Below are 26,604 nucleotides of genomic sequence, written 5' to 3'. Positions count from 1 at the left end.
AAAGTGGTCTCTTAGTAGGCATCCAGTAACGGGTGAAATGTAGGCTGTTGCTTAAATGGACTGATTATGTACAAAGTGTGGTATTGCATTAGGTTATACTTACCTTGTGAAGAGACATTGGTTAACCTTTTTAATAAGTGAAACTACACTGTACAAATATTATCTCTACTTTTATAGGCTGTGTTTATTACATCATGCTTATTTTAGGTTTTATGGGTTATTTGGTATGATATTGTAGGTTACTTTATGGCTTGCAAAAAAAGTTTCATAGGAACACTGAACTTTTGGAGGGGGCGGGAGAGGACCTGTAATCTCCTCTTTCCCAAAGTCATGAAAGTAAAGTTAATTGTTAATGAATGCATTCCTCAAGTGATAGACTATTTATGGTCATGTGTATTTTACTGAGAGCTAGCTATGGGAAGAACCATTTAAGGTGAATCTCTGTCTAAACCATCTCCTTCTCTGGAAATTGTCCATTTTTCCATGTATCTAATGTAATTACCATAGTAGGAGGAGGAGAGGGGGAGGGAGAAAGGGGAAAGGGGAGAAGAAGTCTTTAATTCCTGTGTAACCTTAGGCATGTTGCAGCCTTCCAGAACCAAGCCTACATAGTGCAAGGCATGGGTGCTCAGTAAGGACAAACTCAGCTTCGATTCTCTAAACATAAAATGAGAAACTAAATGACCATTAAAGTACCTACCAACCCCAAGATTCACGTTTTTTCCCACAAGACAATACAAAAGAATACAAAATATGTACAGTAATTAAATTTATTAGTCTTATCTAACATATCATTGTATTTGTTCTTTAAAAGGAAAACAAAGTATAAAACTATAAAAATAATCCTGAAAATTATTTATAAATTTTTTCAAAGCATGATATTAAATACGGATCTTTAAATTGACATGTGCCACAAGGAATCATAAAAAAATGTAAAAGGTGAGAAATGAATGTTGACATTGAAGCCAATTACTGTCACAGTTGTACAATTCAGTGGCGTTTAGAAAATTCATAATGTTGTGCAATCCACATTATCTGGTTCTAGCATATTTTCATCACTAAAAGGAAACCAGTACCCATTAACAGTCACTTCCCCAGCTCCTAGAAACCATTAATCTGATTTGTCTCCATGGATTTGCCCATTCTGGATACGTATTTCATATAAAAGGAATCATACAATATGTGGCCTTTTGTCTCTAGCTTCTCAATACTTTTTTCAAGAAAAACCATATCCATTCACATTTAAGAAGAAAACACTTATTAATATAAATTATCAAAAAGAGATATAAAGACCTCTGAGGTAAGTAAAGGAGTCAGTGCAATTTACCTTTCAGAATGCAATTCAAGTTTTCAGGATTTACTGGTGCTTAAACACTGATCAAATGAACAATACAGTGTTAACATTTTAAATGCAGCATAAAAATCTTTAGAATTCATGTCCACCAAATTATTAATCATTCAAAGCAATTCATGACATAGTTTTCATCACAAAACTATTGGAATGTAGGGAACCAATACTAATCTCCACTTTACTTTAAATCTCTTCCTAATACAGGTAACAGTTTTTAAAAGTTATCAATTGATATGAAGCCATCCATTTGACATATATATTCACTGGATAGTTCTACTCTTGACTGGATGCAGTACCCATTATGGCTTCCATTTCTATGGTTTGATTTCTTTTAATCAAATAATACGGTTAAACCTGAATGATGACACTTCAATTTTCCATACTACAAATTTTCAAGCTGAGATACTTTAAAAGAAGTTGAAGTTACTTAATAAAATATAAACGTATGGACAAAAATTACTAATCACAGGCTGATTAGCAAAACTAGGTTTTTCATCACCTGGTAAAAAAATTCAAGTTATGAGATAAAAAGCAATAATAAAAATAATGGGGGTGGGGGGAAGTGATTTTAATGAAAAAAGCATCTAGGAGAACAGCAAAGGGCAGGACCTCCTTTTTTCAACTTCAATCTTTTGAGCAATAACAAATTATTGCTACTGTTCTTATATTAGACCACTGAATAATAATAATGTAGGTTAACGTTACTCTTTGACTGGTATAGAAATCTAACTAGTCAGTCCCTCTGTCAAGGAATGAACCAACACATATCAGCCTATTTATCTGTTTAAGGATATTGTCTAAGAAAATTCTAAATTCATATTAGGAAAAGGTAAAAAATTAAACCTGATTAATCTGCTTTTACTGGGAAAGGATAATTTGACCTGATGATTTTGCCAATCTTAAAGAATTCAACAGAAATGTTGTTTTATTACTTTCAAACACATTCACTATTACCACCACTAGCTATGCATTGAAGAACCATCTACTATCATATTTGCATGCAAATGGACTAATAATGCTTTGGGGGGTGCTTGAGATTTTATTGGTGTTAGTAAAAAAAGAAACTTATTCCCCTTGTTTTTCAGTTTGCTTTAGAGATGCTTTTCTTCATAGTAAAGAATACCCATTTCAGTCCAGCAAGTCAAAAATATCTTAAAAATATATGATTCCTATCATTGAGTTTTACTCTATTTTTATAAAGCATTTTACAATTCATCCTTTTAACCATTTCTTTGTAGTTCATTAAATGAATGAAAAGTCACTTTCCACATAATACATTGGAACATCAGACATTCTGAATAAAAAATGTCAGTTTTGAAACATTCTAAGATTTAGAAAAAAGCACCTCAAGATGTATCTCCATTAATACCTCTCAAAATGTATTAAAACCTACGTGGCCAATTTATGGACATTACACATGCAAATAAATTTACATATAAACAATGGATTTATAGAATTTTACTACTCACAGATGCAATAAAATACTTGAAAAAATTTCAGCAAAAGATAGATTTTTTTTCGATTTTCAAAGCAACATATCTTTCTTACTTAGTTTCTACTTTTCTTCTTGGTATTACCCAAAACTCTTTCTGAACACTTATTAGCAATCAAACATTCTAGGCAACAGTATTTTCCAAAGTAATTTCCTTATATCTAAATGTCCTTTCTCTTTCTGTATTTGTAAAGCAGAAAAATGAACCATGCTGAACATTTCTCTCAGATACCTCCACATTCATCAGACCTAAACTTGGAGAACCGCAGTTTTCTATCCATATATTGGAAACATCTTTTGAATTTACTTTGAATCGAAGTACTGTAATTCCATGGAAGGTGACTTTAGAAAGAAACCACTCTTCTTATTCAGAAAGTTTACACCTTTAGAGTTGGCCTCTACATGTTTTTGTTTGAAATCAGATTTCGATCAAGTCTAAGGAAACCCATATTTAATTATTTTAACACAATGGACAAGTCACTGATGAGTTGATCTTGTTTAAAGGCATTAACTAATATCCTCTTCCTAGGCCTCAGGAGCATGTGAAGTAAGATTACTTAGAACAGTATTTAGCTGATCAGCCAAACACACATCCAAGAAATTCTTTCCATCAAAGGCTTAGTCCAGCCCTTTGAAAGAATGAGGGCCAACTGCTTTCCTTCTAAACACCCACCTCTGCAGGACCCAGTCATATCACCTTCTAATGTGGTGTGTCATGCATGAAACACACACACTTAGACAGTTTTAAAAATTAATAAACCCCATTCTTAAGCTGAGATGCAAAACTTAAATGTGTTTTGCTTCTAAATGCCAAACAATGCATACAAACCACCAGAGGTAAAAATCTGTTATAATGTAGTAATAAAACTACCCTGTCTTCAACGAATATGGACATTTTATTGACCCCATTATCTTCTATGTTACTATGATTTTAATACCCAATGCTAAAAGATAGCAAATAACAGTAACAATATTGATGGGGTATGTATGCAACACAGGGTCAAAGACCAAAAAAGATTTTATGCTATTGATAAACCAACAATTCAATCTTTAAAATCCTTCATTGTAGGGTTGAAAGGATTCCTACAAATATTTTTGTAGGATTTAATCCAGTATTTATCTACTTCTATTCTCTTTACTTATCCTAGAAATCTAATACATTCACATCACCCTGTAACCAGTAAACAAGAGAAAAATTGATAACTAGGCTAAATGTAAGTGCTAATGAATTGCAAGTTGCACTACAATTTACCTTGAACAGAATACTAATAACAGTAAATTTAAAATACTATAGAAATACTACGTTTTAAAAATATGTCCAAAAACCATAGTACCCAATGTATTTTGTCACATTATAATATTAACACAACTATATCATTTAACTTAGCCATTAGCTCATAATTTTGGATTACACATGTATGTACATACACACATTTATCCATTCCAGTAACACATCATTCAAGAGAACAGCTGGCATGTCCCAGTCTTTCCTCTAAGTTCTCATACTTTACTGTGAATCATAATCACGTGAAGGTCTTTTGTTAAAACAGATTGCTGGCTCCAATCCCAGAGTTTATGGAAGGAGGAGAGAGGGAGGGAGGGAGGGAAGGAGGGAAGGAGGGAATAAAGAAGAGAGAGAAGGAGGGAGGGTAGGAAGTAAAATAACAAGCAGCTCTGAGGAAGGAGACAGCAGATAAAAGTGAATTCGGATTATTTCTCTCCATCCTACACTTGCCACTTTATCTTGATGGTTAGCAAAGACTGTAAAAAAGACTTCTCAAATGACAATTCACTTGGATGTCATACAAATCTTTTCATGCTTACAAGGCTAAATGAACTGTGCCCATTACAACTTTTAGAAAAATAATAATGTCAGAAACTCTTCAGCCTTTCAATACCCCATAGGTGGGACTACTTTCAAGAAGATGCTGAGGGGGCATAGATAGCTAACGGATAAACTTTCCATATTAAAAAAGAAGTCTAATGCTCACCAGTAAAACATGGGTGAGTAATAATCAATAAGCAGCTCCTTGTAACATGCAGAAATATACTCTAAGAAACAGTATGGCTGTGTTTGGAATTTGTTAAACAAGTATTAAGTTTTATTTAAATAAAAGTTTTCCTTTTTAAGTTACTGAGCCACATAGGGAAAATATTAATTTTATTAGAATTTGAACAAATGTTGCACAAAGAACACATTTTAACAAAAACAGTATGGTGGCATAACAAACAAAAAAGAAAACAGTCAACGATGTGTGAAAGAACTAAATGGTGGGAAAATGTTAAATATTTCATGATCCAGTATGGAAACAAGAAGTCTAAACTTAAAACTCAAGGATTTTAAAAAGCACAACCATAAAACAAAAACTTAATGTTTGTGCTATCCTAACCAGACACATTCTTCAACAAAACTTTAAAAAGCAGAGTTATATTTTATATTATTTGATGTCTTATTTCTGACTTTTTCACAGAAATAGAGACTGTTTATGTCATTCAATCTCAACTGAAAAAGAAAGTATAAGCACTGAGAAATAAGTATTCCACTAATTAAAATGACAGGTGAGGTGAAACTATTGATTAGTCTTTAGTGCTATATCTTTCAACAATAATAAGGTCTTGATTCAACCAAAACAAGTTTTAAACAGTTTAGAATTCTTTTCTAATGCCCAAGGAATGCCTCTGCCCAGCCTGATTGCCATATATGGGAATCAAGAGCGTAGTAACAATAGAGCACTCTCAGGGACAAGTGTAGGAAGAAAAGATACAATAGAGTTTTGATATTTTATAACAAGGTAACTTGTCACCATTTCAGACTACCAAATGCCAAAAGTTACTTAAAACAAATTATTTAAATACATGTCCCCGTTTTTTGCAATTTGTTTCTAAATACTGATATATTCATTTTTTTAAACTGACCACATCATGTTAATAATAGTATTAATCAATTGGAAAGCTATAATAGTTCAAGAATAGGTCTTTGAATACTTTTCTGTTGTACCTTTGATATTTACACAAAGATGCAGTTCTTACTTTTTTGATAGAGAAGGCTACAGGAGATTAAGCTGGAACTGTTTTAAAGAGATTGTCAATCATGACAGGTTTCTGCATTTAAGATTGTCATCTTACAAAGATACCAAATTTCACATTTTTTAATGTCTTAAAACAACATGCTTGTGATTTTTTTAAACATCAAAAATTTTAAATACTTACAAAAAAAGGGAAGGGAAGCCCTTTGCATTCTGAATGCTTGAAATTTATTTATACGATATGCCCAATTCAAACTTAAAATGAGGTATATTTTCTTCTCCACTAATATCAAATACCTAGCAAATAATACCATGAACAGCTTCAAATTAAAATAAATTCACAGGCTTGTTTGTTTGTTTTGCTTTAACCTGTCATATAATATGTTGCCAGTCTTTGGATGTGGCATCTAACAAAAAGAAAGTTGTGTATGAACCACTCTATGAATGAGAGCTGTAAATACATACAGTGAATACATCTTTGTGAATTATTTTTAAAATGTAATAAATGGCATTACCAAACGGTCATGATTTTAAATATTATATAAGTATATATTAGGAGACCATCTACATGTCAACAACTGTATAAAGGGAGCACTAGAATATAAAATCTTTAGAAGGATCTTATGTCAATGCTTAAGCAACTGAATTTTTCACCTGAAAAACCTATGTGCAAAAATGTGAATCCAAGTTTTGCTTTTGAATGTATGGGTTGCAACCCACAAAAACATGAGGAAATATGTTTGGTCAGGATCTTATTCGTTTAAGAAGCAAAAAATTTAAGAACCAAAATTTGCACACCATTAAAAATACTAATTCTGAAAATTATGTAGCAAAAAGTTAGATCACCCTGTCCAGCAAGTTCCAAAAGTTTCACACATTTCAAACATTAAGGCAACTTTTTCCCAACTAAACAGTACTTTATAAAAATATATGTCACTTCAAAACATTATATACACAGTGACAATAAATTTAGCTTGTTGTAATCTTTAATACATTAATAAAGTGTCACATATTACAAAGAAATTATACTAGGTGCTTGCATGTATGTGCAAGTGGAGTTACAGTTTTTAAAGTACAGGTTTTAAAACTGAGCGCAGTGAACGTCCTTCCTTCGTGAGTTCTCGTGTCACACACATGCATGGCAATGGGATGGCTTCCTCCCGTTTCTCTACAATATTGTAACTGCACTTCTTCAAGTGGTCAGCCATGCTTAGGATGTCAGCAAATTTCCACTCATTAACAGAACAAAATGCAGTACTGAATCGCCACACCTAAAAGAAAATTCTACTTCAGATTTAAACAAGTCAATTGACAAGTATTGAAACATACTTCTTGCTTTAATTGTATGCATTACTACTATTAGAGAAATATGCAGTATAAAGTTTCAAGTAGGAACAAAATTGAAAAGTACTAATTCCATTTGGATACAAATCTGTTTATCAAATATTTATAAGACAAATTGCTTCTATGACATTATGACATCAATAAATAAAATGATAACCAAAAAGAAAAGATAAAAGGGGTGTTAAAAATCACATCTGCTCTGGTCGATTTGGCTCAGTGGATAGTGTTGGCCTGCGGCCTGATGGGTTGCAGATTTGATTCTAGTAAAGGGTACATACCTTCCTTGCAGACCCAATCCCTGAGCCCAGGTTGGTTGCATACAGAAGGCAACCAATCAATGTATGTCTCTCTCTTTTCTATTCCCCTCCCTTCCACGCTCTATAAAAACCAATGGAAAAATATCCTCAGTGAGGATTAACTCTAAAAATATATTATATGTGTGTGTGTGTGTGTATGTATATATATATATATATATATATATATATATATATAATCACATCCAACCTGGCTTAGTAAGCAAATTTTAGAAAATCATAACCTCATGAATTCAGAACTACTTCCTAAAATAATACATATTGCACACTATTTTTTAATTCTATCTAGATAGCTATATTGAGCTATCCACAGTCTGGAGAAATAGACAATATAAGTACCATTTTTTTTAAATCCAGGTTTTTCACCCATCCCTGTTATGCTATATGAAGCACACTGAAAAATACAATAGTATACTGTGTCAAGGTACCTTAACTTTTCACTCTTTAATATTAAATACAGGTTCTTTAATTTATTCAAACTGTTTCTCAAAATTTACATAGAAAGAACTTCTGTAAAATGAATCTTATTTTGCTCCATATCATTGTAAAATGTTCACCTGCTACCCCTGTTGTCTGCTGGTAAAAAAAAAAAAAAAAAAAAAAAAGAAGAAAGAAGAAGAAGGAAGAAGGAAGAAGGAAGAAGGAAGAAGGAAGAAGAAGAAGAAGAAGAGGAAGAAGAGGAAGAAGAGGAAGAAGAGGAGGAAGAGGAGGAAGAGGAGGAAGAGGAGGAAGAGGAAGAGGAAGAGGAAGAGGAAGAGGAAGAGGAAGAAGAAGGAGGAGGAGGAGGAGGAGGAGGAGGAGGGGGAGGAGGAGGAGGAGGAAGAAAAAGAAGAAGGGCTACTTCCTTCCCTTTTTGGCCACTCAGCAGCTCCAAGCCCTGAAGCACTGTCATCATATTAGTCTATCATGAGTGTTGTGGCCCCCTTGCATCTTCTCAAGTAAAAAAAAACAAAACTATCTGAACATGGGTAATAAACATATGAGCAGGACACACCTGGGTACAAGCATGAATGGGACTAGACAAGGCTTAAGCAGTCTAGCTAAGCTCATCAGTAGGCAATGTCTAGTTAAAGAACACAAAATAAATGGTAAAACAGCAGACACTAGAAAACAGCAGTAGATGTGAGGGAAGCCCTCAGAACTCAGTAGAGCTCAGGAAAGAATGGTAATGACTGCTGGAGTGGCCAGATGCCTTCAAAATTCTGTGTAAACAGAATTACTTTTTAGTTGACAATAGAAGTTACCACTGTTCAGCATACAAGGTACTTACTTGCTATACTCCTGAGGGATGTATCATTTACCTTAGATGGAGTCATTTCCCTGGAGTCAGTGGTTTAGACCAGCGGTCGCCAATTGGTGGTCCGCGGACCACTGGTGGTCCATGAGGCCCAAAAGGTTGGCAACTACCGGTCTAGACTCTAGAGCAAGGATGAGGAATGTCCATCTCACAGGCCATATAAGGCCCATAAAATCATTTGGTCTGATCCTCTCAAGGCATTAATGGTAAGTTAATTAAATATTTGACCGAATACAGCAGGCTAACTTTTAAGTTGACAATTTTGTATGGCCTATAAATGATATTATAAATATCCAAATGGTCCTTGGCAGAAAAAAGGTTCCTCACCCCTGCTCTACAGAGTAACTACCAATAGGCATTCTAGATTATAATTACCCATACTTATGAAACTATGGGAAGTATTAGAAGTTTTTGTTAAGCTTCAGCAGAACGCCAAAGTTAGGGTATAGATTCAATGGTGGCAGACAGCCTCCTTATTTCCACATAGAGTCTGGTAAAACAAACTCAGGAAAAAATGGATGGGTCCCACCTCCTGATGACAGTTCCTTAGTAATGGGCCAATTTTTCAATCAAGAATTTCTCAAGTACTTCATGGGCAGGTGCAATGCTAGGCAGTAGGATATGTTGGTTATAGAGAGCCTCACTTCTCAAGGAATTTACAGTCTAATGAAAGAAACAATTAGTGAATTTCAAAACAGCATAGTGAGGTATTTAATAAATTCAATCATCGGTGACTGACATTATACTTTCCGTCTTGAAGACAAAACAAGCTGAGCGCTTATTGTGTTAATGGGACACCACAAGATCATAGAGCAGTGAACCTCTCTGAATGTTCCAGAGTGGGGTTCTCAAAGGCTTCATTTGAGGAAGCTAAGATCTAAAGAGTAAGCAGGATATAGAAAGGATATGAAGATCACAAGCTTCAGAGATAGGTTCCCTAGGTCTGAATCCATAGATTAGCTGGACAAGTTACTGAACCTCTCTAAACCTCAATTTCTTCTTCCATAAAATAGGGACAGAAGATTAAATAAATTAACAAAAGTAAAATGCTTATTAGCCCACTGTCTATTGCAAGTACTCAAAGGCCTTAGGCAAGAAAGAAAACATCAGGCAACAGTACTAACAGTACGTAAATTAACATGACTGAAACAGAGAATAATAAAAGGAAGGTGAAGAGGTAAGTGAGGACAAGATTATATTAAAAAAAACAAAAAACAAACAACAACAAAAAACACCTTAAATGTTTCATTAAGGAGTCTCTATCCCAGGGCAATGGATAAACATTTAAAAAATTTTAAACACTGCAGCTTAAGAAATGTATTTAAGACGAAGTTTGTCCCTCTAGTTCCTAGGCAGAGAATATGTCAAAGAGAGACACAAATGGAACCAGAAACCCAGTTAGAAGGAGCTACTGCTGTACTCCAGGGAAGAACTAAAGGTGTGACTGAACTAGAGAAATGGTCATGGAAACAGTAAAACAAACCTGGTAAGTCTGAGAAGGAAGATGCTGTAGCAATTTGTGATTACTGGGATATGGAAATAAAGAGGGAAAATGAGAATCAACCTTAACTTTCAAATTCCTACTCTAGGCAATTTGATATGATAATGCCACTTTCTGAGATTAAGAAAGAGAAATGGTTAAATTGGATATGCTGAGTTTGATGAAGCTGTGAAATAATCCAGTGGAGATGTCCAGTAAATGGCTGTATATAATGGTCTGTGGAGCTCAAATAAGACAATGGCCAGGACATAGATGTGTGAGTAGTAAATAATGGCAATTTAAACTCCAAGAGTAGGTAGATTTTCTGTAGGAATAGAACTACAGAAAATATTTCATCTCATTGGTCAAAAGCAGTGGGCAAGGAAAAAAAGAAGCCAAGAGGCCATTTCAGAGTTCCATGCCAAATTGGAGAAAGACACCAAATCATCTGGAAAATTGGGGGATATATATATACATATATATATATATATGTATATATATATGTGTGTATATATGTGTGTATATATATGTATGTATACATACATACACACACACACACACACACACACATATATATATATATATATATATATATATATATATATATATATATATATATCTGTACATGCAGCAAGTATTAAAAGTATGAAGTTTCTGCCTTAGGAAAACACAGAAGTAGAAGTAGAATTCTGAAAACTGAAGCAATGAGTGGAAGAGAAAAACCTTAAGATTGTAAAAACAAAGTAGGCAAACCCCAAGGTGAAATTTATCAAAAATTTCCCTTCATATAATGCAAGGTTCCATATTATAGAAGTTCTGAAATGAAAACAGCTACAAGGATATCTATAGTACCTGCTAGTTTCTACTGGATTATAGCTCAAAAAAAAGTTGAGTCTATCTGGTATGCTCCAGTGACATGGTTTGACTCCTGGTCAGGGCACATGCCCAGGTTATAGGCTCAACCTCCAGTGGGAGGCTGCAGGTGGCAGCCAATCATGGTTCTCTTTTATCATTGATGTTTCTATCTCTCTCTCCCTCTCCCTTCCTCTCTTAAATCAATAAGAACATATTTTTTAAAAAGCTGGGCAGCCGAAACCAGTTTGGCTCTGGATAGAGCGTTGGCCCGTGGACTGAAAGGTCCCAGGTTCGATTCCAGTCAAGGACATGTACCTTGGTTGAGGGCACATCCCCAGTGGGGGGTGTGCAAGAGGCAGCTGATTGATGATTCTCTTTCATCGATGTTTCTAACTCTCTATCCCTCTCTCTTCCTCTCTGTAAAAAAAATCAATAATATATATATTAAAAAAAAAAAAAAAAAAAAAAAAAAAAAAAGCTGGGCAAAATAGGAGAAAAATGGTGGAGCCAGGATTTGTTCCCAGCTCTACCTAAATTCCAGCTCAAGCTTCCAATATGCAGCACTCCCTTTTATTGTATTAAACCCAGAGTCCCCACCACCAATATCAAATTCTACTGCCCCTACTCTTATCTCACTTGAATACATATCCACATCCATCCATTTATGTCCACCTGCCCCCAAATACTGAATTGGTCACTTACACGTAACTTTGTCTCATCTCTCCCTATTTAAGTTCTACCTGAAACAAGCAAGTCCCAAGAAAGAAACTGCTAAAATGGAAATAAAATGGCAATTGTAAGCAGTAAAAAAATCTTCTCTTGCTTCCCCCATTGTCCTATGGTGAAAATGTTTCAGATGGAGTCCAAATTAGAAGGTGGTTAACATGCCACAAACAAGTGAAGTTGTTACAGAAGAAATAAATGGATACAAAACTGCTTGATTAAAGAAACAAAAGTGGCCTCTGTCATATAAGATTAATATCTAGTTCCAGAATGTCCACAGTAAATATTGATTATGACATTTCTGGCTATCTGTCATATTGAGTTAAGTTTTAAGAATGATCTATATCAAACATTTTTCATTAATTCAGCAACATTATTAAGTGCCCATTATATATCAAATAAGGAGATAATACAATTAAAATTAAACTGACCTTTTCTTTTATCTGCCATGATGAATTTCCTTCTGGATACTTCCTTTTTCCCCACTGCAATATGACCATTCCACGAGACTGAAGCAGGCTGCCACACACATCCCTCATTAACTTGGATACACATGAAAGCTGGCATAGACTGAAGCCATCCAGAAAGCCTGCAATATGTTGCAGAAGCTCAAAAGGAAGACCACTTAGATGGTCACTATGTAATCCCAACACACAGTTTCTAGCAGGCTCTACTAATACTGTAGATACACATGGCTGAACTCCAAATGACCTCAAATGGTGATCATGTATAATCTTTGCTCCTTGTGTTGATGGACAAAATCTACGTTGAGAATAGGTACAGCCATAATATGCTAAAGGACACCTCTGTTCCATCCAGCCATTGAGTCCAGCATGAATGTCACCATGCACATTCTTAAAATGTGAAGAAAATTCTCTTCTTCTAAAGAGCTGTCCACAAACAAATGTAAACATTGAACGCTGCTTGGGTTGGTACCTAGCGACACATTCCAATACTAAATCCAGCCCAAGTGTCTGAAAAGGACTTGGATTTGAAAGCTGTGGGTTGGCATGATCACAAGCTGAAGCTGAAGCAATTTCCCCAACCATTGTATTTGTAGCTAATATTGCAGATGGAAGTGAAAAAGTCTGAGTTCCAAAGTCAATGTGATAAATATCAACCATGCGACTATCAGATATACCCCTTCCACCTGGAGAATCTCCAAGACAAAACAGTAATGCTGCTGTGATTAGATCTATTCCTTGGAGGCCCATTGGATCTTCTGCAACTTCCAAATCTGATGTATCTACTGCTTTATCTTCCTTTGGTTTAGACCAACATGAATTGGAAAGAAATTTGAATGAAGGAGGTTGACTGAAAGATAAGACATCCACATTCCTCAGGTCTCCTAAGTCTACTTTTCTCCAACACAATTCTCCTTCATCCTCGTCATCTGGCATGAGGATATGCTGACTTGTGCCGTTAGGCAAAGCATTGGGTGGTATTACTTCCCTAAGTTGTGCTGCTACTGAAAGTGAACTGGAAGGTTCTAAAATGCCATCTGATGCTACACATTCTCCATTTGTTAAGTTACTTTCTCCAGAATCACCATGTAAATTCTGGTTCTGGTCTATGACCTGTGTACATATATTTTCCAAAGGAAGGCCATTACAAAGAGCAGAAGTGTCATAAGAACTGGTATCCAAGTCACATAACAAATCACTTGAACCATTTTGTTCAGATTGGGTATTCTGATTTGTATTGTTATGGTCAATTCCACCTACTGCTCCTATCTCATCCTCATAAACATGGTCTTGGTCTTTCAAGTTTCTATTCTGTAAGCTTTCTCTGGCATTCTGCTCTTCGTTCATTTCATTTGAGGAAGCAGGAAGACTCGTACTTAACATGCCAATGTCTCTTGTGGCGGTGTTCAGGATGTCTAAAGCAGCAGCCAAACTTCTGGTTGTTTCTACAGTAGCTTGATAAAGTGCACCATAAGATTCTTCATCAACAGACACCAAACCATTAGCATGTGGTATCTCTGGAACAGCTGATTTAACTGATATTTGTTCTCTAGATTGTGATACTTTATCAGTCGCTTTTGACATCATGGTGGCTACTTTGAGAGATTCTAAGAGCATCCTTTGGTCTTGTAGGGCCAAGGCCATATCTAATTGTGCCACTTCATCAACATCTCTGCTTAGATTTTCATACGACTTCCGATCTGCATAACTAACTGGCCATCGGTTCCATTCCATTGTACAGCACACCACACTTGCGGGACATGTTTCTAGATGTTCAGCAACTTTATTTCGAGCCATTGTAAATGGACATCCAAAGCCACTATTTAAGCAAGGCACTCGTTCCAATGGACATAAAAGTCGATGCTCATCAGCTTTACAAGAATGGAAGACTGCGCCACAAACCAATGGACAACCAATTAAGTCACAGGAAATCCCAGGCTCTGGTCTGGTCATACACCGTCTACTGACACAATTCACACAGTGCGAATGCTGCAGCTCCTCCTCCATAATGGCCAGTCCAGCTCTGGTTGCTAAGATGAAAAAAAAATTACTTAGACAAAATAATGGCCAATTTTAAAAATTATTTAATAATATAAATCAAAGCATAAATCTGGCTTTTATTTTCACCACCACCATTCATTAAACCTGTGCTACTCAGAGTCTAAGTGCTAAATCCAAAGGGCAGTTTTTTCTAGACCCCATCTTCCTTGGCCATTGTATCAATACTAGAGGCCCGGTGCACGAAATTCATTCACTGGGGGTTAGGGGTGGTCATCTCTCAGCCCAGCCTGTGCCCTCTTACAGTCTGGAACCCCTCACTCCTTACTGCCTGCCTGCCTGCTCACTGCTCCTTACTGCTCAGCTCACTGCTCACTGCTCCCTAGTGCTGCAGCAGAGGTGGGAGAGGCTCCTGCCACCACCGCTGCACTCGCCAGCTGTGAACCTGGTTTCTGGGAGTGCACTGACCACCAGGGGGCAACTCTTGCATTTAGCATCTGCCCCCTGGTGGTCAGTGCACATTATAGCGACCAGTCATGGTCATTCGGCCATAACAGTCACTTAAGCTTTTATTATGTAGATGTTGACTAATTTTTACTTTTAAGCTATTTTTTCCTTAGTTTTCATGATGTCACATTTCCCTGGTTTTCCCCCTCCCTCTTTAACTTTTATTCTAAGACACTCCTATTTTTTTAAGGATCTATATAATTTCTTGCTCATTCTTCTATAAATTCTCCCCCTGAGTGTTTACAATTCCTCAAAAGCATCAATTACCACCAATATTCTGAAAACCCTTCTATACCTCCTGCCCAGATCCTTCTTCCAAACTTCAGACAATTACTTATGATATATCTCTACATGTATGTGGCATAGGCAACTCAACTCAACATTTCCCAGGTTGAATTACACAGCAGTAGATAATAATTTTCTGAATGAGATGCTGATTATTAGCCTGTTTTCTTCATTTTAGTGCATAAGCTAGCTCTATGACATAGTTTCCCACAAACTCTACTTTGGTTCCAGGTGTCTAATGTAAACTACTCCCCAAATTGCTATTTCTTTTTCTCCAGTTCAGGTTTGGTTTTCTTCAAACTAAAATAACAAAAGTCTACCAATAATTGGTAGAGCTTTTCTTGAGCAAGTAAAAAAGTTATGAATTGGTATTATGGTGCTTAATGATGCCAGCGATAGAAGGGAGGCACACATTTATCAACAAAACTGTATTTTCTAAACTGTGTTTAAAAATTAAAAATTATGAGCTAAATATACCATTGAATATTAACTCTATAAATTTTATAGGTAATGACAGATCTATAACTTAAAAATGGACATGCTAAAAGAGACCTAATACAAGAAATGAGAGACTAATTGTGAAAAACATTTATAAATTAAGCAGAAATTCAAAAAGAAACTTTTTTAAGAATTAAGGCCAAAAAATAAAAAATAATAAGGCAAACTTTGCTGAGGGATTAGATTGTGAAAACAGCTGTAGCTTTCTTTTTTGTAACCAGACTGCGTTCATCTCACATGCTAAAGTAAGCTTGGCCATTACTGAGAGAAAACTAAAAATACAAGCTGTTCCAAAAGTGACCACTGCTCTCAGAACTTGTAGGAACACTTTATGTTATGTACAAATCACATGACCACACCAGACAGAACACATCTCAAAAAAGTCACTTAATTCAAAGTGTTTAAAACAGCAACTGTTACAAACAACTGAGTTAAATGAAAAAGAGCAACTCTAAGAGGAAAATGTAGGCCCCCAAGCTTCAAAATAAATAGCATCTTGCATACTATTCTACTCTGAATAAGAAAATGTTTAAAAATGAAAATAAAAAACACCCACAGCAATGAGTCCAAAATATTTATTATTCATTGAAGTGGACTTACAGAAAAGAAAGAGGAACACTAATTATATACCTATTTATCCTTCTTTACATATGTCCTGTCACTTAATGTCACAATCTTTATAATAATCCAAAGGAAACTGAGATTCAGAAAGGCTGATTTGCCCAAGGTCACCTAGGATTTAAATCTATATCTCATCCATGTACATGGACAATAACAGATATGTTTACTTATAAAATGTCTAAGAAAATAAGGCAGCACTTCAGTAACTGGAAATACAATTTTAAGATGTTATTGGAGGAATGGAGGTTATACAACTTTGTATGTAGTTTATACCAATATAAATCACCCCTGTGGTCAAGAACTGAGTGAGCCCTAGCCAGTGTGGCTCAGTTGGTTGGAGTGTCCTCCTGCACACTGAAACGTGGTAGAGGTCTGATACCCAACTGAATAGGGCAGTTGGGGATCAAACCTATCTTTTCCGTCTTTTCTAATTATAATAGCACATACTTTGCTTTGAATATAGGAGTTTTAAATTATTTAATGAATAACTTACATTGATAATTCTCACTCTAAGCATATAGAACAATATAAATATAACAATTCTCAAAACAGTTATACAAAGAATGAACCAAGTTTAATTTCATTTTACTATAAAATATATTAAGAAATAAGAAATTGCAATAGACAATACCCAAATAATGTTCTGGGGATATAAAACTCAGCTTCAGAACTTAAAACTTCCAGATCCACGCTCTTTCTAATCAAGATCACTATTATCAAATATGCCTCACTTTTCTCATAAATCCTGTGAAACGGCTTTAAAAATGAAAATTCCTGATTTATCAGTTGAACAGTGACACAGCAGGCCCAAGAAAACAAGTTGTTAAAATTGAGGCTTCAAGTTCAAGAGGAGCATAATTTAAAACTTCTCAATATTAAGTTTTGAAAGAATTCACTAAAAAAAGAATTTTTTGAAATATATTTTTAATCTACACTAGAGGCTCATTACATAAAAATTCATGCACTTGGGGGGCGGATTCCTCGGCCTGGCCTGCACCCTCTTGTGGGATGTCCACCTGGCCAGCTTAGGTCTGCTCCCCAGAGGATAAGCCCAAGCTGGCAGTCAGACATCCCTCTAGCAACCCAGGAGCCCTCAGGGGATGCCCACCTGCCAGCCTAGGCCTGCTCCCCTGGGAATCAGGTCTAACCTGGCAGTCAGACATCTCTCTGGCAGCCTGGAAGCTCTCAGACATCCTTAGTGCTGCGGAGGAGGGGCAGTTCCTGCATTGAGTGTCGCCCCCCCTCACCCCCATTGGTCAGTGTGTGTCATAGTGACCGGTCGCTCCACCGTTAAGGTCAATTTGCATATTAGCCTTTTATTATATAGGACTAGAGGCCCAGTGCATGAAATTCGTGCACAGCGGCGGGGGAGGGGGGGGACCCTCAGCCCAGCCTGCACCCTCTCCAATCTAGGACTCCTTGGGTTATGTCTGACTGCCAGTTTAGGCCAGAACCAGAAATCGGACATCCCTCTCACAATCCTGGACCACTGACTCCTAATCTCTCACCTACCTGTCTGCCTGGTCGCCCCTAACTGCCCCCCCTTGCTGGCCTGATCGCCCATAACTTCCCCCTGCTGCCCGCCAGGTTGCCCCAAACTGCCCCCTCCCTGCTGGCCTGGTCGCTCCTAATTGCCACCCCCACCAACCTGGTCACTCCTTATACCCCCCCTATCAACCTTGTCACCCCCAACTGCCTCCCTCTGCCAGCCTGGTTGCCCCCAACTGCTGGCCTGGCCACCTCTCACTGCCCCTTCTGCCAGCCTAATCATCCCCAACTGCCTCCCCACCGGCCAGGTCGCCTCTTACTGCTCCCCTCCCCCGCGAGCCTGGTCACCCCACACAGCCTGCTTGTTCAATCATTTGTTTGTCCCTCACTAACCCCCCTGCCAGCTTGGTTGTAAGCAGCCATTTTGTGAGGCCATGAGGGTCAATTTACATATTATCTCATATATTGGAAGATTTTACACAATAGGAAATCAAAGCTTAAATAAAACATTTAAAGGCTATCTTGTTTTATATATATTTTTTGTTGTTGATTTCAGAGAGGAAGGGAGAGGGGGAGGTAGAAACGTCAATGATGAGAGAGAATTATTGCTTGGCTGCCTCCTGCATGCCCCCCTTTCCTCTCTGGATCAAGCCTGCAACCTGGGTATGCCCCCTGACTGAGGATCTCATGGTTCATAGGTTAATACTCAACCACTGAACCACACTAGCCGGGTTAAAAAAGAATCTTAAAATTTCCAAACAACTGGAAAAGTTTCATTAGACCAGAAAATATATGTAAATTATTAAATGCTTTATAATAATTTCAATTTTCTCTAATAAAAATTCTTGGCCAACTCATACTCTGTGGCTGACAAGCAATCCATAAAAATAGTTTTAAGACATGACATTTTCCCATATGATGAAATTAGGCCTTGTCGGTCAAAGCTATTTCTAGACTGAAAGATATGGCCCTCAAAACAAATTGTTTATTTTTCAGAATTCATTAAAATATGTAAGGTGATAAAAAAAAAAAAAGCAATAAAACATTGTAAATTAGCAAAATTTTAAAATATGCTAAGTCAAGTCACCCAAATTACTCACACAGCTTGCTGCCTCAGGCTATCCTAATGCCTGCTTCTGACTCCAAGACACACACACACACACACACACACACACACACACACACCCCTTTCCCTTAATTGCTGCCTCAAATCTTTTATGTCTCAGCTTAAATGTTATTTTCCACATAGACAAGGTGTGAATCCCATATTACATTACATGCTCGTCCCACATTGTATTTTTCCTTGGTAACACTACTCACAACTCTAAGTAAATCATTATCCTGTTTAATATCTATCTCCACTAAGCTCCATGAAGAATATAGGCCCATCTCTGCCTCATTCAGCTCTTGTGTTCCCTGTGTTCAATACTGTGCCTCACTTACCTAAAAATAACAATAAAGAATTATAATACAAGAAATAATCAAATGGATTCCAAAACATAGATTCTTGATTTCATGAAAAACTACCTACTTCACTTATAGATCTAGTATAGTCATTGTACTAGTGCTAGAATATTAATAGTGATCACTCTTATTGAGCACCTAGGTCATTATGTCCCAGGCATTAATACTGTATATGAAATAAAATAAATTACATTAAAAAAAAGCAAACCAAGGGGAAAAGTAAATCAAAAAAAGTTAATTTCAATCTTCCATTGTTTTAAAACATTAAAAAATAATAGTAATAAAAGGCAAAAAAAGAAACATTTACGTGTATACTGTTCCACTAATTCCCTAACCCCTGGGTTGGCAAACTGTGGCTCGAGAGCCACATGCAGCTGTTTGGCCCCTTGAGTGTGGCTCTTCCACAAAATATAATACCACGGCCTAGGAGAGTCTATTTTGAAGAAGTGGTGTTAGAAGAAGTTTAAGTTTGAAAATTTGGCTCTCAAAAGAAATTTCAATCGCTGTGCTGTTAATATTTGGCTCTGTTGACTAATGAGTTTGCCAACCACTGCCCTAACCAATCCTGCAGTCTGGTTACTATTGTAGTTACTGAATATAAGACATCAGGTGGAAAAAGAAAAGCAGAGGTGGCGGTGTCTGTACATGTGAAGATGCTGAGTTGATTTAGGGTGAGGAAAAGAAACTCAAAAAAGGAAGTGGTATCAGCTTCTAAATATTACAATTAATATGGCAGTAAATGGAAAAGAACTCTACTTAAACAGTAAAGTTGTTTGCAATCAGTTATGAGCTCCTCCAGAGTAAGTCTTACCTTTTTGTACAAAATACTATTGCACAGTAAATAGAAACACTTGCTGACTTATTTGTAATCAGGAGCACTCAGTTTTAAAGACTACAATCAATCAATAACCTCAGTGGAACAGCTATTTCACTGGTTTAAGTAGACAAGATTGAAAATACGTTATCATTAAACTCATGACTCAAAGCACAAGCTCTCCTGATGTGTCCAAAATGGCTAAACGGGCTATACTGTCCACATTCTTTTATTAAATTTTGGTTCTGACTTCTTTTTATTTATAAAATGATGACCTAATTGTACGGATTTTTTTTTTCAGGCTTTAGCTTTCCAATATGATATAATCAAAACATACATCTTTCATTTCTAAATATGGTCATGAGTAGCTTATTCCAAAGTTAAAGTTCTAATTACTTGCCATGTTCTCCACTAAATAAGAAAATGAATTTATTAAAGACTTACATCAGAAATTAAAATATTAAAAAGTATTTATTATTGAAGCCAGAATCTATGTGAGTTGACAGTCAGATAAAAATGGCAGAACTCAGCCAATTACAATGGGCAGCATGACAGAGGGGAATGGGCTTACAAGGAATTTTAGCTTTGTGACCTTGAGGCCATTACTACTGTGAAAACACCCTATAACTCTACAAAGGTTGTGCACTATTATGCATGTGTCCAGCAGCACACAAATCTGTTTTCTCACTAAACAGAGGCACTTCACTTTACACATCATTTATATACACAAAGCTTTATGTATGAATAAAGGTTATTAAAAACAATCCTATGAGGAACTATCTAATGCTAGCATTACTCACTCTGGAAAAAAAAAAAAAAAAAAAAAAAAGACACACCCCTTTTGTAAAAGATTTCCACAGAATGAGTTTTAATTCATGCATGCTTATCTGTGTTAAGCTACCTACAAGGTACAAACCACTACTGCAAGGCCGACCTCACCTGCTTCATCAAACTGAATTTGAAATTGAATAATGCTTTATATAGCCTCTTGATTGAAGGCTTTAAAAAGAATTCCATGAATACGAATGTCCTAATTCCCTTTAATGAAATAGGCAATCACGGGAACTCAGTTAAAAATTACATCAAAACCATACAGAATAGTATAGGACTTATCCCATTAAAAGTCACATTTCAGTAACATATCGAACAGTAAACATACATTACTGATGCCTATTTTAGTGACCTTAAAGTACCTTGGAACTCGGAGAAAGACTGTATTGAGATTAAATGCCCAGTACACTTGGAATGCATGGAAGTTTGCCTATAGTGGAAACTTCAGTTCTCCATCAACACTCACAAAACTCCACCCACTAACATTTCCAGAATCGCACAAGAAAGCTATGTCACCGCAGTAAAGTACCAGATAAAAATAAATTGGCAACTTAAAAAAGTTAGCAAAACACCGTGTTGTCCCCAAACTAATAAGAAACAGTGACTAAGCATAACGAACAGTGATTCAGCGAAAAAAAATCTCATACCGACACATCGAACCCGGAGAAAAACCCTAAACGTAACACGTGTATCCTACCTAATCTTTTCCTCTGGCCGTGTCAACAGCTGGTCGGCTTGGGAAAAACCTTGACAAATAGGAGCAAGCGCCAAACTTGTGAATACAATGTACCGGGTCTCTGAAAGACACAACACAGTCATCGAAATGTGGCAACACAGAAACTGGAGTTTACAAAGTTTGGGGTTTTGTAGTTAAAAGACTTTTAAGTGCATCTGCCATGCTATCAGAATGCCCATAAATAACTCCATCTTGGACCCGAGCCAATAAAGTAATTCTGGAATAATAATAATAAATAAATAAAAGGTCAATTCCTTCCCAAGCATCTCTTAATCTGAGACTTATGAAATGGCTCAGAAAGAAAAAAAAAAAAAACAGGCAGAGGGGAAAGGAGGAGAGCCACGGTATAAACAACACATGGTTCTGCCAGTCTCCCTGCTCCCAAACACACACACACACACACACACACACACACACACAGAAAACAAACTCGGGAGAACTCAGTTTCCCAGCTCTGAATTCGGCGTGCGGTCTGCGGCCCCTGCCCAGCAGGGCGGCTGTGCGGGACGGGACACAGGCAACTTGGAGACGGGCACAGCCCTCACCCCACACCCTGTCAGTGTCCCTTGAACCAGGGCTCCGGCTGAGACCAGGCGCTCCCACTGCCATGAATGGAAAAGTTACCACCCCACTCCACTCATCCCGGGGAGACAGTTGAAGATGCCTCCCCGTCTTACGTTAACCCGTTTGTTGCCCCCCAAAGAACTCGGGTTTCCAGAAGGCTAACGGAAAGGGACTGGGCTTTCGAGGTTCCTGGGGTTCCCCAAGTTTCCTTCACCCCTTTCCCAGCCCGTCCACGCGCACGGCGGCGGGGTGACTGGAGGGTCGGTCGGTCGGTCCTCGGGGTCGGGGTCGCCATTTGCAGCCCGTCTCCGCGGCCGGCCCGGCGGCGGGGCCCGCGCGAACCCCACGCGCGGACGCCCCCTCGGCGCCGGGGCAGCGCCAGGATCCACCGGAGGGCAGGGCCGGCGGGACCGCGTTCACTTCGCCCCAGGCCGGCCGGGCCGCCTGCGACCTGGCCGCGGCCTCGCCGCCTCCATCCCCGCCAGGCGCAGCCCGGGCCTCCTGACACTCACCGGCCGGCGCGGCCGCTCCGTGGCCCGGGCGCTGGCTGCCGTGGCCGCCGTGCCCGCCGCTCCTCGCCGTCCCGGACCCGCTCCGCGCCCCACAGCCCCGGGCGGTCCGCCTCCTCCAGCACCTCTCGGCCCGGCAACCACCTCCCCTCCTCTCCTCTCCTCTCTTCTCTTCTCTTCTCCTTCTCCTTCTCAACCCCCTCCTCCTCCTCCTCCACTCCCTCCTCCTCCTCCTCCTCCTCCCCCGGCGGCTTGGCCTCTCCCTCCTCGGCGCCCCGCCCCCTCGCTGCGCCCCGCCCACCGGCCCGGCAAGGCCTCCCCGGCGGCGGCCCGGCGGCTGCGGCGGCGAGCCTCGCGCAGGCGCGCACGCTGAGGCGGGGACGCGCACGCTGAGACCCGCGGGGGCGCGCACGCCTCTACGGACACCGCCTAGCTGGGAGCCGGGTTTGCAGAGCCAGGGCCTGGGCAAGACCTGCGGGAGGTTTTCAATGGACCCCGCGTGGCTCCTTTAGGCTCCTTTAGGCAGTGCTTCCAAATCCTGTTTGTAAGACTCCGGTATTCATGGAAGCAATCCTAGACGCGTGATTTTGGAAATGAGGAAACTGGCCCGAGTGGAGTGATTTGTTTACTTCCTTGAAGTGTAGGCGTGGCAGCCAGGTCTCTTGGCCGTTGGTGTCGTGCTCTTGCCCTTAGGTCAGGTATCATCGGAGGAAAGCGGGCAGCTTTCGCTGAATCTTCAGTGATTGCTGCCACTCTGCCCGCTGAACTCAATGTGCCCGAGTCCTGTAACTTAGGGCCCTGACCCTTGTCCTCTATCTCGCTGTGGACTGAGCTCAGCTCAGGATTTGTGGTACAGACATGGGTAGATGAAGGAGGATGGGGCCAGGTGCAAAAGATCACCAGGGCGGAAAGCCCCAGGTTCCTAGCATTGGGCAAACTTGGAAAATAAGGACTCCGTCCCAGGGTAACCTTTCTTCCCCTGGCATATCTCTGGTCATGGGGTTTTGAACCTCTGGCCTTTTCTCCCTAGAAATACCATGGCCTCAGTTGTAATTTCAGCTCTAGGCTCAAACACCATACGTGCTATGCCATGGCTGACCTCAGAACCAGTTGCATTGAATAATGGTGCTGACTAATTTGTGCAGATCAGACTCTGAAAGGACTTACCTGGAGAGCTGATGAATATTCTCTTGAGATCCTTCCCTGGGACCTGCCCTAAAATCCAGGAGCATGCTCTAGCCTTTCCCCTCCGCATCTCCCTCTGCTTCCTCCCTACCTCTTCTTCCTCCTTTCTCCTAAGCTCCAAGGGCCCTTCCTTTGTCTGAAATTTGTTCCCTGAGTCCATTTCTTTTACCTCTGTGATTTTCTAAATAAATCTTTTATAGTTGGAGTCTTGGCTCTGAATTTTTTCCTAGCCAGAACTCAAGTACCAAGATTGCTGACTAAGGTCTGATCTGACTCCACCCACCTAACATAACACCTGCCACCAAAAGACATCTGGAAGTTTTTCTGGAGCCCTGATGGGGCAATCCACCAAGGTCTACTTCTCTGAGGGACTGCAGCAGCGAGGTTATCTTCATGGGAAAAGCAAGGCAATCTAGCCAAAAAAGGTGGCAAGAAATGCTTTTGCAGGATGCTTTACAAATGACTGCAGACTGAAGAAATCTCATGTGGCCATAATCAAACAATTGGGTCCATTTACCCTGCTAGTACCACCACGCCTTGGTCTAAGGCAGAGGGATGAAGGGATAGTGATTTAGAGTGCTGGGTGATGAGTGACCCTTAGGCCCTCACTCCTAACCCAGTACCCATTTCGTGGACTTCTGCCCAGACCTAGCAAAAGGGAATTGTGATAAAGCGGATGCTGTAATCCTGCCCTGGTGGATGAGGGCAGAGACAGGAAAACTGTTATGTAACCCTTCGTGTGGCTACATTTTTACCTCCAACTGGTATGTCTTGGGAAAGATAGATTTGCCATCCTGCAGAGAAATGACTCTAAGACTTTTAATAGATTTTAAAGACCAGTTTAAAACAAAAGAAAGGAATGTACTTAGATTTCTAGCTTTTTATTGTGCTAAGAAAGACAGTAAAAATTGTACCACACATATCAGTGAAACCGGAATTTTTAGGGGTGAAAAATACAGGTTTTAGGAAATTTTAAAAATCCAGGGGACCATGGAAAAGGCCCAGGGCTGCAGAGCAGCAGAAGGTATGTTTCCATAGAATAAAGGGACTGAAAAGCAGCAAGAGGTACATTTCCATAGAATGAGGGAGCTGGGAACAGCAAAAGGTCTATATTCACAAAATAAAGAGAAGGAAGCCCTTCATCCAGAAGGAGAAGAAAAAACCCCAAAAGGAATAGGAAAAGAATAAGGAAAGAGTGGGAGGAGAACCTCACATACCATGTGAGGTTCGACCTTTGAGCCCATGAGTTACTATAGTAACCAGTCTAAGGCAATAGTGACCAATCAGAGGGGGTATCAAGGCATCAGGATCTGTAGCCTTTATAAGCCTTAGCGAAAAGGAACTCAGTGGACCCTTTCCCCCTCCCCACGTGGGAGTCTGTACTTGTTCTTCGATACATCTCCACCTTTGTTACACTACTGTTGGAGACAGGGTGTAAGATGACAAAGTCCTTGCATTCGAGGGGGCTAGCAAGACTGGCCCCCTACCCACACAGTTTTCCCCGACTTGTTTGTATGGCTACTATCAGTAGAATGAGAGCAACCTTGCATGGCTTGCCAAGAAGTCTGTAACTATTTACTGAGATTTGCTGTACCAAGAATTTGTCCTTCTGCTCTGTCCCTTAGAGATTAAGAGGAACAAAGAATACATTCCTCTTGACAGACATCCTATTCAGTGTATTGTGTATAAAAAGCATTGCGCAGTTAATAAACTTGCTACAGTTGGTCAATGGCTACCTGTAGTCCTCCCGACCCCACTTTCCTGTCTTTCTTTTCTCAATTCCCACCTCCCTACCTCAGCCCGGTTCAACTGCCAGGCTGGCCCTGGCATACTACCCTCTGTCCGTGGATTCATTCTTTGACTCCGATGGACAAAGAATCCAGGTTCCAGTCCAAAAATTCTATATCGTCAATGTGACATTTCATAGACAAAAGATGTTGACACCTTATTTTAGGAAGGACAGAATCACAGAATAAAGGTCAGTTCTTTAAATGAATAAATTTAGCTTTTTGAAAAATTCCACCTAATTTTTCTATTTTGTTTTATTTGGCTGCATATGGGGCTGTGGTCCTCAGTCTAGAGTTTGAGACTAATTATCCAGAGAACTATTCAGAAAGGATGGCCAAGCAGGCCGGACGAGCTGGTGGGAGAAGACGTGGGTGCAGCTACACTCTTGCCATAGTCTGCTCACTGTCCTGGACTGAGTCACCACTGCCCCGGATTGAGTTACATACTTCCCTTGGCCTCATTTGCCCTCCGATAAGATGAAAAGGCTACAGTAGATGATCTCTAAAGCCCTTTCCAGCTTTAAAAATCTCTTGATTCCATGGTTGTACTTACTGAAATCTGGGGCTTTCCCCTTTACTAAGTCATCTGACACGAGGTCACCACCCACCCCCTCACGTTGAGTCAGGCTATAAACATCATAGTAAGTCTTCTTAGCTTCTTCCATCTCAATAATTTCCCATGTTCAGGAAAAGAGAAATCCTTTCTTCCTCTTTCACATTTATTCCTAGTTACCATCCTAGACAAATCTGTATTTCTGCCATTGCCTAATCAGTCTTTCCTCCTTCACTGTTTTCTGCTTCAAACTCACCACCGAGATGGTTCTTCCTAAGACATCCATTTCACTATGTTATTTCTCTGTTCTGATATCTGTGATGGCTGTCTCATGCCCATAGGGTGAAGTCTCAACTCCTGTCTTTAATTGCTCAAAGTAAAGCCTTCATTCTAGCCTGAATAGTTTCCTTCATTTCTC

At 39.1% G+C, this 26,604-nt stretch overlaps 2 protein-coding genes across 3 annotated transcripts in view; both read right to left on the bottom strand.

Annotated features, from left to right (window-relative positions):
* The window catches only part of EPM2A (EPM2A glucan phosphatase, laforin), a 98,260-nt gene extending 75,470 nt beyond the window's left edge, over nucleotides 1–22,790 (bottom strand). The window contains exon 1 of the mRNA XM_084889307.1: nucleotides 22,665–22,790. The gene's annotated coding sequence lies outside the window, so the exon portion shown is untranslated. The remainder of the gene's footprint in view (nucleotides 1–22,664) is intronic.
* FBXO30 (F-box protein 30) lies at nucleotides 4,988–22,806 on the bottom strand. Of its 2 annotated transcripts, XM_084889295.1 has the most exons (4): nucleotides 22,665–22,806; nucleotides 21,550–21,649; nucleotides 12,314–14,376; nucleotides 4,988–7,140 (listed from the first exon to the last, which is right to left on the bottom strand). In XM_084889295.1, exons 3-4 carry the CDS (start codon nucleotides 14,351–14,353, stop codon nucleotides 6,937–6,939), a joined length of 2,244 nt encoding a protein of 747 aa, XP_084745421.1. In that variant the 5' UTR covers nucleotides 14,354–14,376; nucleotides 21,550–21,649; nucleotides 22,665–22,806; the 3' UTR covers nucleotides 4,988–6,936. The 2 variants fall into 2 exon arrangements, with proteins under 2 accessions (XP_084745421.1, XP_084745422.1); XM_084889296.1 differs by lacking the exon at nucleotides 21,550–21,649 and having other exon boundaries at nucleotides 22,665–22,799.
* Between the last annotated feature and the right edge of the window lie 3,798 nt (nucleotides 22,807–26,604).

Source organism: Pipistrellus hanaki, assembly GCF_964339955.1.
Source record: "Pipistrellus hanaki genome assembly, chromosome: 7".
In the NCBI taxonomy this organism is placed as follows: Eukaryota; Metazoa; Chordata; class Mammalia; order Chiroptera; family Vespertilionidae; genus Pipistrellus; species Pipistrellus hanaki.
This window is presented reverse-complemented; position numbering and strand designations above follow the sequence as displayed.

Excerpts from the sequence above, each read along its gene's own strand:
- FBXO30 (XM_084889295.1), bottom strand. The coding sequence starts at position 14,353 with ATGGAGGAGGAGCTGCAGCATTCGCACTGTGTGAATTGTGTCAGTAGA. Across the intron at positions 7,141-12,313 it reads CATGGCAGATAAAAGAAAAG|GTGTGGCGATTCAGTACTGC; the intron begins GTCAGTTTAATT and ends ATTTTCTTTTAG.